Source organism: Anopheles coluzzii, chromosome 3 (assembly GCF_943734685.1).
Source record: "Anopheles coluzzii chromosome 3, AcolN3, whole genome shotgun sequence".
Lineage (NCBI taxonomy): Eukaryota > Metazoa > Arthropoda > Insecta > Diptera > Culicidae > Anopheles > Anopheles coluzzii.
Window position 1 is genome coordinate 21678710 of NC_064671.1, and position 14347 is coordinate 21693056.

Genomic DNA, 14347 nt, shown 5'->3' on the forward strand with positions numbered 1-14347 from the left:
TTTCCATTTTCATGGAAATGTATGTATTTGGAATTTATTTGCCTTTCGGTGTTCGGTCGGCTTCCTCTTTCGCTTAGAAAAGGGGGGGTTTTGCTGTCTATGCCGGCCGCGCTGTGTACGCGGCAGAACATCCCAGTGCGTTTCGGTATATCTTTCACTCGTTATCCTTGTGTTTTTTTCCCCTGTTTTCTGTGCGTTATTGGCTTCGTTGCAGACCTTCGGCTTTGGCGGAGGGGATTCCAGTTCTTTTTTTGCCGCTACTGTGTTTGATGCGTTGCTACGTAGATATACTTTCATAATGAAAAGGATGAGAGTGCGTTGCGCTTGCTGGAAGCACCGAGGTTCCGTGGTCGTACTGTGGTAGAGGCAATACCAACCCAAAAAAAAAAACCTTGTGTGTGAGAGACGTATTTCCGTTTTGCGAGAACATGTCGTCGGCAAAATGGGGGCTTCCTGAGCGGGGTTTTTTTTTGTTCGCAAACTGCGTACCAGGAACGTTCACTCTCAGGACAGGACAGGGCGGCGAAAGAGTTAAAGCAGCACGGGCTGCCTGTAGTAGTTTGTTTCCCTTCTCGCTTGCATCATTTGTGATGTGTTGGTGGTCGATGATGGGGAATCTTTTCCCGTTCCCCGTCCTGCTGCTCTTTCCATTCCAACAAGAAACGTACAAAGGGGGGAAGTAAAGTGAGGCAGACTTTATGCTGCTAAGCTCTCCCCAGAGGACGTTGCGTTGACTCGATAGCTGGCTGTGTTTTGCGTACACTTCGCCAGGGATTCTCCCAAACTCACACACACACACACACCCGATGCGCTTGATTTGATTTTGAATTCAATCGGGTTATGCTTCTTCCGTGTGTTTGGTGCTTGTGTGCGGGGCGAAGACGACGAGAAGAAGAGAGTGTGCTGCCTGCAAATGGGTTTTCCAACCAACCCGGCCGGACACTACTACAACCGTTTGTCATTCAAAATGCGCCAGATGAGCGGTGGAAGTGGTGGTGTGGAATCGTCGGGCTCACTTTTCATTCCAATAGTGCCAAAGAGCTATGTCCGGGAGAAGAAGCATACTTTCGGTGCTGCGTTGCGCACTGCACATCTCTTTGTCTCCCAGCCACCAGCCTCGGCAGCACCATCCGGGCACAAAACCACTCATCCGAAACCATCAGCTAAATGAATCCTGAGTTTTCGCTCTACGATATGTGTGGCATGGCTGCGTGTGTGTGTGTGTGGGTGGAATATCTCCCCTTTTACCTCGGCCATACATCAACCCACACGGGCTGTTTGACATTATTGAAAATGGGCAATATTGGTTCGTTATATGGGTAGCTAATGGATGCCGCAACGATGACGCCACCACTATACGGGCCCAGCAAAACTGTCCAAGCAAATGTCAATTCGCCAATTCCCGATGATGGGTGCTCGGGTGGCATGCGTGTACCTTTTGTGTACCACCATTTCCTTCCCTTACAATACGCAACGTGTACGCTGCACTCCACCTGATTGTCTGTGTGTGTATGTATGTGCGTGTAGAGTTGGTTGCTGCAGCGTGGAAAACGAAAAGTCATACCAGCTGCTGGGGTTGGTGTTGGAGGGAGCAGCAGCAGCAGCAGCAGCAGCAGCAAAAAGGGAGACACAAAGTGTACAAATTGAAATTGATGACTATTTGTAAAATGCTAATTTCATGTATATTGCCGCTATCTGTCATTGATTTGATCGAGTAGGTTTTTTGTGTGTTTTCTTTTGCTTTTCTTTTGGAATTTCAAAGATGGACATCAGATGGGGGGAGCTGGTCAGTTGAAATTCGTCATTTTGTAGAAGTAGGAAGAGTTTCATGTGATTATTGTAATTATGACACTTTGGATAGCATATAACTTCTTAGGTCGTAATTTTCCTTTGTAGCCTTGAAAATAATCCTTTTTAAATTCTAAAATAGTTCTAGCGTGTTTGGACACATACAAAACACAATTCGCTATTCAAAATGTACTGGACAAATTCTTTACTATTATTGCTATTCAAAAGTAAGGATTTTTTTTCGCACGTGCTAATGCGACTTGTTGTGAGATTCATGTCTCTACAAAGCTTCGTTTTTGCTCAAAATAGAGCATGTGCCCAAATATGCTCTTTTATAATGCTGAAATTTATCTACAAGACATGACTAAGACAACCACTCGGAGAATCTATCTCTCTTTTGAGAACAGTAGTATTCTTCCTTTGAGAAGAGTAGGACGTTCTGCTTGAGGCCTCTTGCGTTTCTATCATAAACGATAAACATACATATCACTAGTAATTCCACTTGTATTTTCACATACACAGTTATTAGTCTGGAGTCTGAATGGGGACACAGTATCAGTCCGATCTTGTTAAAACTAGTGCATTTATCCATTAGACAAGCAGAGCACAGCATTTTGGCGCGGCCTAACTGCAAACATAAAGCAACTAGGAGCTAATTCTTCCATCAATAATAACGAATAACGAAAAAGACAAATTATTTTCATTCTACTATTAGAATAATTCACTGTACGATAATTTGAATTTAAATGCAAAAACTGTGTTCTTAAATGTACTTCTACTCATGGTAGATATCCTTCATTAGTTGGATTCTATTTCCATTCCGATTTCCCTGCACCAGTGCTAGTGATTTGTGTATCAATTTTCCTCCCCACCTTGAGTCTCTATTTGCAATTGAAACGAGTTTGGTCCGTGTGTTGTCCAATGAAACATGCCGCGCATTCTCAGGGATGAGGAGAGACGATGGCGTGTGGTGCCGGCTGGTGCATTTGTCCTTTGTTATGGATGCGTATCGGTCGTGTATGATTGGCATAACGAGAAAACGTGCTCACAGTGGCCGTACGTAAACATTGGAAAGAGGTTAGACCAAAAGACAGAGCGGGAACGTAGTGAGATGAGATAAAAATGAAAGAAAGCAAACTAGTCAAAAGTGTTTGCTGATGTCCTGTTACCGGTTTTGTGTTTTTTTGTTCTATAGAATGGGAAAAGAGGAATCCACATTTCAGAGGAATAAAAGGAAAGAGTAGCAAGCAAATATTAGTGGCCACTGATTCTCCGTCAATCACTGACGGTCGGTGACAAAACTAAAAACCGTACGATTGTGTGTACCTGCCTGCACACACACACACACACACACAATTGGGAGGTGAAATTAATCAACGCGAGTTTTTTCTTTCCAGACCAGCTCGGAAATGAAAGGGAATGGGTAATAGAAGATCAATATCGTTTCATTAGTTTACACAGTTTGATGGACGGGCGTGTGACAAATGTCAGCGCTGTTCTATACCATGTAGCAAACCATTATTGTGGAAAGTGTTGTTTGCGTTGAGATCTTTTCGTTTTTAGATTGTTTTCAATAGATTTTTTTTTGAAAATAGCATTGATGATACATTAAATATCAATATTATTTGATGTAAGCAATCCCTAATCTTTTAAAACATCGTATAAGTTATAAAAATAATAAACCTAAACTTGTATTGTCCTTTGGGAGACGCATCTCCTTCGCTTCATTCCTTTGCTTACAATCACGTTCTGCTCGTTTGTCGTCACACATGGCAAACAAAACAAATAAAAAAAAAGTCCGAGAGAGATATCTTGTTCCTCATGATTGCCCATCATCGCGTTTGGCTAATTAAGTCATAGCCTAGGGAGTACTTTTGTGTTTGGTCGCCTGATTTGCCTGCTTATACATCCATCAGCACGGTAAACAGAACCAACCAGCCAGCCAGCAACCCCACAGCATGCTAAGCCTAGGTGTGTGGATTTTTGTTTTCTCTTCACCCGCTTCCGGAACTGGCACTGCCGAAAGAGTGTTGGCAACAAAGGGGGGTTACCGATTCATTCAAATTCGAATATTCGCTCTCTTGCTCACCCTCGCCCTTTCATATGAGTTGGGATTTTGCATTGTCGTCGTTGGATTGGTGACACAAAACGGCTCTGTTCGGGGGTCCTGGTACAGTTTTTTTCCCCCTTACTCAATTCCTCCTACAACGCTTCTCCAGTGTGGGTGTGTGTCACCTGTCTAGTATGAACGGTGTGCCTTGGCAAACGGAAAAACGCGAAAACAGACACAAAAAAATGGAAACCCCACCGTTTGTATGACAACAAACGAACCGAACGTAAAAATCGAACCGTTTGCATTTGTTAGCGACCAGCGACTGTATGCTTCCCCATTTTTTCCCCCCATTGAAGGAAGGCGAAGTACACAAGGGGTGGATAGAAGAAGCGCGAAAAAAAAAACATCATGCAAACGATAGAATCGAATCCAAACGTCCAATGAATTGGCTTGGGGCAGGTGAAAAAGGCACCAAAAGTAGAGAGAGGTGGTAGTAGAGCACACACTACCAGACACGGTGAGCTGTGTGCGCTCCAGCAAGACCTGAAACACGACGGCTTTGGCTATTATTTCCATATCTTTCTCCAGCTTGGTAGGAAATGCTCGTTTTTTTTGTCGTTGGCTGGACTTCCGCGACTTCCGCGAACAACAAGCTGCGTCCTTGCAGCGCTCACTCGCGCCAGACAATAGACGAGGGTCCCCGCAAGGACGGCGGGCAGCCAGTCTCGTGTCGTGGAAAATACGATTTGCCCTGGCCGGAGCATTGGAAGCATACGGCGGCGGCGACGACTGTGTGGTGGTACAGAAGACTCATCGGTGCATGAAAATCGGCCTGTGAGAAACGACGGTGGTACGCTGGACAACATCCAGTTGTCCAGCAGTAGCACCGGTTTTGCAAGAGGGACATTCGGTTTGAATGATTGGAACGAGCGCTCATGGGTAAGAGAGTGTGTATGCAAAAACGTACACACACACAGCCGAGCTCCAGGATCTCGGTACTTGATCGAATTGTGAAGCGTCCGGCAGCGTTTGCTCACGGAACAGGGTAGGCCTGTGTGGGCCACCAACAAGCAGGCAAGAGTGTTCGTATATCCTGGCGGTGAAATTCTCCTCCCAAAACCATTGCGCGAGGGAGCGGTGGATTGAGCTGGAAGAATATTTTCAACAACGCACGTAGAGTGTGGGGTCTGTCCAATGATTGGGAAGGGCAACGAAGCAACGAAAACGCGCCTGTCCAATTTTTTTGTTATTTTGCTTTTGGAAGCCGTACGATATTTGGTAAAATATTTATCATTGTTTCTCCGTTGTGCGGCGTTGTGTTCCCAAACCCACTTCCTGCGTCGAAATCGAAAGCGAAACCACGACCCACCCGGGGGGGGAGGGAGAAACTGATCGATGATTCCTGTGCTGCGGGATAAGGCAAAGGGGTAAGGAGGGGAGGGGGGGTCAACAATTTTCCTCAGTTCGCTGATTTTGAGTGTATTGCACTGGGGGAACGGGTACGTACGCGAGCGACGGCTTGCGCAAACATTGTGTCCTCTACCTCTCTTATGACGTATTAGTATCGAAAAAAAAGGAAAGGATTTCGATTGTGGCCACGTTGTGCACTTCTCTTTCATTCGTTTCCCTGTGTGCATGTCTGTGTGTGAGTGGACAGGATTTGAAGCATACGTCAATCAATTTGGTCAATCAGCGTGTCCTTCCAGCAGCGTGCCTGGCGTTTGGGGGGAGAGCCATGCCATGCTGCGGCCATATTTTTGCCCGCTCACTCAGGCCACTTATGCGGGGTTTGTTTTGTTTTGTTCTTTTGCATACGAACGCTATATGCTTTCTTTATGGTGTGCTTTTTGCACTTCTTTTTTTCGGGCCGTAGGTAGTATGCAGTATCGAGCAAGCAAAAAACCGGTAAATTAAAACTTTAATCCAATGTTGACGGGGAATTATTTCTCCATGGTATCGATGGATGTGTTTTTTTGCAGCGCAGCAATGGCTAGACGCTTTTGTCTCTAACTCAGCTCCTCCGCCTGTGTGTATGCGTATGTATTCATTGATTCAAATCAGATTAACGAATATATGGGCATAATACACCATGTCTCGTACGGCGAGAGATGAATGTGGCGCGACTGGGAGGACGAGCAGAACTTTAAGTGAAGGGTGTACATATCTGTTAATTTGCAGCATATTCGCCAAGAAAAACTTTTGACGTGGTTTAAAGTGTTAGGCATTGTTAAACAATGATACTTTTGAAATGTTAATGAACGAACAGCGCCAAACATTGGTTGAATGTTTAGACGAAAATCAAAAGAACAGCGACTTAAACACCTTATATACTGCGAGTGAAAGTAAAATCGAAAAAAACAACCATTTTTCCGTGCTACCTTCGCCCGTCTAACTACACTTCGACTTGACCTTGACGTAAGGGAAGACGACGGCGGCGGTTTTCCAGTGTGCAGACATCCTGTGGAAAGAGGAAAATTCGCCGAATCCTTCTTCACGCTACTGGAAGAGTGATGGATGATGGAAAACACAAACACTCACACATACTCTCATCCACTCCCCCCTTGCGCCAATCACTATACCACACACATTTTCCCCCACTTTCACTTTCGTTTTACGCCCTGTTTTGTGCCTTTTATTATTAACCGCGTGCGCGCCACACTTCCCGGAAAGAGTCGAGCCCCATTCCTGCCATTCCGTCGTAAATGTCGTCTGCCGCCCGTCTGGCACAAAAATGAAGGCACACAAAGCCCCAAGATGGTAGGAGAGAGAGAGAGAGAGAGAGAGGGGGGGTACAAGCCCTCCCGATGGTTGGGGAAGGAAAACGTAAGGCTAAAAAGGATGTAATAAAATATATAAACAGTTGGCGAGAGAGAGCACCGACGGCAACAGGAGTGTGAGTTCGCGAAAATGGAGGCGCCCAATGCTTCTTGCCTTCTTACACTTCCTTGGAGATGGGAGGGATTTTGTTTTTTTCTTTCTCTCGATTGTACCGGGCATAATCGGGGAAGAGGGATGCCGAGCATAAGCTTTGGGTGGTACTCGCGTATTCAACTACTTCGCCAAAATGTATGTGAGTGTGTCTGCTGGAGAGGGGGGTTTGAAGATTTGGCAGGATCATATCCATCTTATTTCCGTTTCTGCTTTGCACGGCTGTCTTTTTTTTGCCGTGCTTTGAAGTGCTTGGAACGTAGAACAAAAGGTTGTCGTTAAAGCTGTTTCATGCACAATTTTTTTTGGGGCAAGAGTTTGAGTGTTTACAGACAGCTCGTCTACTCATTGCGGGCAAGCTGTTCAACTGGTTTTATTACATACATTATTACACTGTGTAACGCACTGAATTATCAAGGTCGCGGGGGGACGTATCCAAAGGGTAAACAACGGGACAAGCATTAAGTGTGATGAATGTAAGGCAGAAGGAATGTGTGCCGCGCATCGGCCCTTTGCCCTATCGCCTCTCGTCCCTATAATGTCGTCGTCGTTGTCATCACGTCTTACACAATTTCGCATCATCTCGACCCACTGACACCGAAAACAAAACGGATCGTTTTTATTTCCCCCCGCCCCGTGTTGTGTTCGGCCATTGTTGGTCTGGGTCGTCGTCGGTGGTGCGGTGTGAGAAAATTAATCAAATAATACCTAATTCCCTCTCGCTTCCCTCGCTTAGCTCCCCTCCTTTTGTCATGTTGTATTTCTGACGTTTTTTTGTTTGCGATTCGCTTTCACAACGGACATTAACGGATGAATGAAATTAATGAGGAGCGAACGCATGGGATGCTGCCGTGGTCCTAGCGCCACGGAAAGGTGGTTTTCCGTGGTCAGTTATGGGATTTTGTTTTTCCCCCCACACTCCGTTTGTTTTGAAACCGAAAGAAGAAGGAAGTCTGCTGTGTACGGAAAGGGGAAACAATATTTTGGTACCGAATTTTGGGGTTTAGCAAAAAAAAACCTTTTCTCCCTTCCGCCTCCACTTGTCGGTCGGCTGGTTTTCGAAGGCCCTTTTTTGCCTACCCCCCTCTGCTGGTTCGAATTTTTGTAAGGCGGTTAAAAGGTGTCAACAAGGCAAGCCGTTGAAAGATTGTGAATACAAGCACACAAGAAGAAGAAAAAAAGCTGTGGAAGCAAAACAAACAAAAAAGAAGAAGCAATGGCAGCAGGGAAGGAAAAAAAGGTTCACAATTGGTGGGAGAAAAAAGATGGGAATAAAATTATCCGCGTGTAAAAAGAAAAGTTATGACAAACGGAGCGAAGGGGGAAAAGATAGGCAAAGGGTTTGGCCATCTTTTTCACCTTCCACTTCCACTTCCTCGTACGAGGGACTGCTCGACGGGAAGGCGTGAAAAGGCAAAGGATCGAATTTTACGAACAAAACTGACCTGCCTTTAGGCGGGTGGACCCGCCCGAGACCGTCTGGTAGGGTGTCTGCTTAGAGGTGAAAGATTAAGGACAAAAGGGGCGGTGTTTTCACTTTTGACCAGACAAAGGCACGAGAAAGGAAGGAGGGGAGAAAAATTGTGAATAGATTGGGGTACGATTGAAGATGATGATGATGAGGATGATGATGATGATGTGGTCGTAATTTTCACCGGAAAAGGCGGCGCTCGATGATGATGATTTTTTTTCAACCGGAGCATAAAAGATCTAACACGATGGAAAATCAAAGAAGAAAATTGTGAATTAGACTGTTTCTGGAATTGTTGAGGAGGTCAAGAACATATGTTTGTGTAATTTTCCCTACCAACAACACTAGCGGTGGAGAATGCCACACAGACCAATAAACCTTAAAATCGTTTATCGATCTTATCAGTTTTGTAGAAGACAGACACATCATAAGTTTGGAGTCATTTTAATGGCATTGGGACTTGATCCAAACCTCACAATTCTTATGTCTTCCGCAAAAGACAATAGAGTTCTCTTCTATATTAAGAAGAAAATCCTTCGGAGCAAATAAGTCTTGTATGAAATAAGTCTTGTAAGGTAAGGGGCACGACGTTCAGACGGCAGTCCCGTGGTAAAGTCTTCAACTCGCATGTCTCCATAACATGCCCGTCATGGGTTCTATCCTTAAATGGACGATCCCCCCGTAGCAATGACTTACTATCCGGATGCGTAGTATTGAATAAATCTTCGAAAGCCTGTATAGACCGGCATGTTCTCGTAGCACGTTACATCGAATAGAAGAAGGTCTAAGATGTGCGCATCATCTCCGAAACACCCCTGGTGAGATGTAGTCTCGGAGTTTACAATGTCTGAGCTTCCTTTTCCTTCCTTTTTTTTCCTGTATTAAGACATATAATTGAAGTCTTGGGCTCAAAAACCCGGAGGAGATGTAGTCTAGGATTTTACAATGTCTTCGCCGCCATTTATTGCGAGATCATTGAATTCTTGGTTGCATGTTACGAATCAAAACAAATCGAACCCTTGTATGAATAAGACTGACTATCTTGCTGGGGGTAAATCTATTAGTTACAGACAACCAAGCCCATTTGAGCCTAACCTAAGACCTAATCATCACAACCACAAAGGTTTTACTGAATAAGAATATGAGGCCGAAAGCTTGACCAATCTAAAATGAAGACATTCTTAGGAGAAATTGATTACATTTGACCCTTTTGCGGTTGCACCATGTGCTCGTCATGACTCTCGAAACCATTTGATCTCGCCTTGATTTATTTACTCTGATCTGTTGAAACCATGACGAACAACGTACCACACCACGAACAACCATCCCACATGCATGATGCATAGAAATGCAGCATATAACCAGGAATGCATTAAAGCCGTGTATTGCACCCTCTCTGTGTTTCTTCCCTGCGCATACACGCATCAACTACTAGCACATTGCGCCATATGTGTGCATTCGTGTCGTGCGTGCACGCAATCGACGCGATATTTGGGGTCTTGTTGCCTCCAAATCGTGATGCCAGTGACATGAAGCTGGGAACTGGCGGTGGGCGGTAGGTAACGGTTTTGTTTGTCTTAGTGCGTGCTCTTTAAATGTTGAGTTTTTTTTCTCTTATGTTGACCGTACGGAAACGACAAAGCGCCAGAATCGGTTTGAATCATTAGGCTGGGAATGTTACACAGACCTTTAGATAGACAAAGAGAGATAGAGAAGGAGACAGCTCATGGGAGGGAAGGGAAGTACAGCGGAGTATGTGAAGTGGGCATCGTTGTCGTCAAATGTCCAACCTCTCGCTCTGCTCCGTCCCTCGCACCGAAACCGAGGGAGGACCGTTTGTTTGTGCGTGACACATATTTTTTACACTTTTTAAAATGCTTTATTTCGTCGTGCGTGTTGTGTGCGTTGTGTGGCTTACACTGCGTTGTTTATATGCGCAACATGCGTCCGCGCCAACTGCAGCATAAAGCAAGCATACCCTCTCCCAAGTTGCCCGAATTGCGAAGCTGCCGTAGTGAAGCAATTCCCCAAACGTTCGTGTGTGTGTTTATGTGTACGGGAAAGAGACAGAAGGGAAGATAGAAGCTCTATTTCATGTGCGTTTGTGATGCGTTGCGCATTGCAGCGATTAAGAACCCGAACTACGCAAGAGAGTGCGATGGAGGAGAGTGTTTAGAACGGACGCGGAGTGCAGCATATAGCAGCCCGGGTTTCTTTATGGGCGGACCCACACACTTTGAAATGTGCGTGACCTACTTTTGCGCGAGCGATGCAACACGCACGGTGACGCACGCACACACAAGGGAACGGAAGGGAAGGTCTTTGCTCAATGCATTGCCCTACATAATGGTTTCAACGACTATTCCCGGCCAGTTCGTATGTGTTTGCGGTGGTGCTGTGTACACCACACAGTGCGCAATACGAAAAAAGGCGAAGATTTGGGGGTCGCTCATCTGTAGGTTGGCCCCAAGATTGGTAAGTCGTACCAATGCACGAACCACCAGCAATGAGTGCCTGCTCTGTTCGAAGCTGTGAAGCAGGAAGAAAAAAAACACTTTCACTGGTCATTGGGGGTGTTGGAGCGGACATCTTGGAGAGGAGATGAACAGGAGCGACGAGTGTGGCGAAACCCTTCTCCCTCGGTGTGTGTGTGTGTGTGTTATGTTTAACAAGTTGCATCAAACGCACAAACTCCTCGGCTCTTGCAGTCTTGTGTCCAAACGCACAGCTCCAACAGGCTATGTATGTAAACAAGCACTTTTATGAGGTACTGCGGTAGTCGCCTCTGCTGTAGATGCGTTTCGCTGAATGAAAAGCACTGTGACGCAAGCGGGGGCACGGGTTTATGCTACAATCGTAGCTATTTCGGAATGGTTCCAATGTGTTTCAACAGTTTTATGATGCACTTTTCACAACCTTATGATGAATGTTAATCATTCTGAACAATATTATATACAATATTATGTTGTTGCAATTGTTGTATTCTTTAAAAATCTTCAATTTTATTTATAACCTATCATACTTATAAAGTATAATATTGACCACAATTACTACACTTGCAATCTCAGGTTTTTTTGTGGACTAGACAGTTTTTAAATATTTGTTTTACTTGTTTGATAAAACATATTGCCTGTTCTTGTCCGAAAGTCGGAGAAAGTCGGTTTTGAAATATCAAATTAAGCATAAGGACTCTTTACTGATGAGAAACATCTTATAGATGTACAAAAATAAATAGCATGAAACTAAGAGCGTGAAAATAAGTCATAAGTCAAAAGGAGACAATTTATAAGAAATAAAGAAAAGCAACTATAAAACGAACAAAAATGACCTAATAAGGAAAAACTAAATAGTAAAAAAAGCAATAAACAAATAATGCAAAAAATGAGTTATTTTAAATCAAAGTTTCGGAAATCATATTTTTCCCACATTCCAAGCTAAGAATGTTATGGTTATGTATTATGTTTCACAGTGACATGGCGCCATCTGCTCCGCACTACCAACCGTTTTCAAACGGCTGCTTCCAATGCGCGCTGCACCAATACACATTCCCCCATGCCTTCATGCAACAATGATTGTGCCGTTGATGTTGATGATGATGTCATCGGAATACGGCCCCCCTTACCGTATCACATTTTGGGGTGCTCAGTTTCAAGGTCTCCTGCGATGCTTCGCGCTTCAGACCCCATCCACTTCCCTATCCCACAACCACCTTGCACTGGGAAGCGGCACCAAACGTATAAACACCCTCCCAGAATTAGGTCGGAAATCGAATGCATTCTGGTGCGTGCACACACACATAACTGCGCCATCAAAATTCGGCGCGATGTCGGAAGGGCACGAGGGGAAGCGCGCGCATCGTAAAGGGTGGCCGAATTTCTCGCTTGCGCATGACCGCATTATCAGAAAACCATGCTGCCTCGTTGCCTGCATGCACTGGGCTTGTGTGGTTAGTTGCGTTGCCTGTTTGTGCGTGTGTTTGTGGTTGCTGCCACCAGTTCTAAGCGTTATTTATAGAGGTTGTTGGTTTGGAGGAGCTGCCTGGTTCCCAGTGTTTTTGATGAAGTTTTTTGCTTGCTTTTTTTGCCTTCACCACCGATGCATGGGCCTAAGTCGCATTTCTTGGAAGTACAGAAACAAACAATCCTGCATTGAGGTTTGTGGAGGGGGAGTGGGCGGTTATGGAAGAGGGTAGTGTGTAAAGCTGGGTTGTAAAATTTCTTAGAATTCACGATAGCATTGCGGCTACACGATGCAACCAGACTGGCGCGGTATAATGTGTGTGCGCGCGCGCGTCTGTGTGGCGGTGGCAAGATTAGACGCCCGAAAATAGGTCAGTCAGTCAGTGAAGCGGGCCAGCCATGTTAAATACACTTGGTTTTGTGCGCCTCAACATCCATCCCACAAGTTGCAAACATAAACCATGTGGTGAGAAAGACGATGGATGAGAATGTATGAAACAGGTCTGCGTTGCAGCTGCAATCAGTTTTTACGACTTTTTAGAAATGTATCACTGTTTTAAATATGAATTACATTGATTTGATTGAACCTTAAGATGCTCCGAATAACACTTCCTTGTACTGATCTTTCGATTGTCTTTTGCGTACTTGCAGGAACCGTATTCAACGCTCACAAGGTCATACTAGCGGCATGTTCGAAAAACTTTGCCGACCTGTTCGAGCGGGCCCCGGTTGGCACCGGCCAGATATGCGTGATGCTGGAAGCGACCTCCGCCGACAACATGCACGCACTGCTCGAGTTTATGTACAAAGGCGAGGTGCATGTGTCACAGAAAGCGCTGGAAAGCTTTCTGAAGGCGGCTGAGAACTTGCAGGTAAGACACACGCGCGGCATTGATTTGCAGTGTGAAGATGAAGCTGTAATAACACCCGCCATTTGTGTTTGCACAGGTCAAAGGACTCACCACCGAGCACGGTCGCTTCGCGAGCGCCAACGCTAGCCAACCGTCACAGTCGCCGTTCCACGGCCCACCGAACGATCTGCCATCACCTGCCATCCGGCGCCAGCAGCGCAACAGCCTCTCGTCCTCGCTGGAATCGATCAACCGAGCGGTGAAGCGGGAAACCGACAGCATAGTCGGCAGTGCCAGCAGCGGTGGCAACGGATCGAGCCACGGCAGTGGTGGCGGTGCTGGCGCCGGCGGTGCCACGGGCAATGCGGGCAGTGGGGCCGATCGGGGCAGTGGTAACGAACGTGGCAATCGCGGCAATGATCGAGGCGGTGAGAGTGGAGGTGTTGGTGGAGGTGGTGGTGGCGGAGGAGGAGGCGGCGGTGGCGGAAACACACCGGCCTCTAGCTTCTCCCCGTACCTGCAACCGTCGTCCTATCTGCCCGGATCGTACGAGAACCGCAAACGATCGCTGCGAAGCCCGTTCTACGAGCATCAGGAGGCGACGCGGGACAGCGTGTTGCGGGACGGGAAGGCAAGCGCAGGCAATGGCAGCCCGGTCAGTGGCAGCAAAAACTATCGACCGTCCAGCAGTGGCTCATCGGCGACGCCGACGGAGGCGGACACCATACACACGGATCGGGATTCACCGCAACAGTCCAAGTGAGTATCGAGATTCGAAAGGGAAGCAGTGAAGGGGATGCACAATTAATGGGCTCTAAATCGTGCTTCCTTGTTGTTGCAGTCGGTACGAAAATCATAGTCCCAGCACAACCCATGGCCACGGAAACGGACCGGTATCGTCTAACACGATGGACCGCGAGGAACGCAACGATCACAACGGCTCGGTGGATCACAAAGTGAAACACGAAAGTCGGGAAGGCAACGAGGTACGTGTTGCAGCTGCATTGCCCTCCGTGCGCTTTTCCCCAAAAATATACATTGCTTTGACTGGCTCTTTGTAGGCTGGCGCGGAAGATCTGCGCGTCAAGATGGAAATGCGACCGATACAGTCCCCGCTCCGATCGTCGGCCCCGTCCACACCGACGACACCGATCGGCTTCATCAACGTGAAGGGCGGGCTGGAGGCGGCGATACCGTCCGTCGACATGTTGGGCATGATCAGCACACCGCGAGAAAGCGTCACGACGGCAGATGGTAAGTTTGGGCGGAGCGGGGGGTTTTTGTTGTCGTGGTTTTA

At 46.4% G+C, this 14347-nt stretch overlaps 1 protein-coding gene across 9 annotated transcripts in view; it reads left to right on the top strand.

The window, feature by feature from the left end:
• Nucleotides 1-14347, top strand: part of LOC120959949 (zinc finger protein chinmo) — a 118836-nt gene that overhangs the window by 88851 nt on the left and 15638 nt on the right. For all 9 annotated transcript variants that reach the window (XM_049610223.1, XM_049610224.1, XM_040383748.2 and 6 more), the window contains 4 exons: nt 12851-13071; nt 13148-13809; nt 13892-14036; nt 14112-14304. In XM_049610223.1, the coding sequence (XP_049466180.1) occupies nt 12851-13071; nt 13148-13809; nt 13892-14036; nt 14112-14304 (1221 nt within the window). The remainder of the gene's footprint in view (nt 1-12850; nt 13072-13147; nt 13810-13891; nt 14037-14111; nt 14305-14347) is intronic.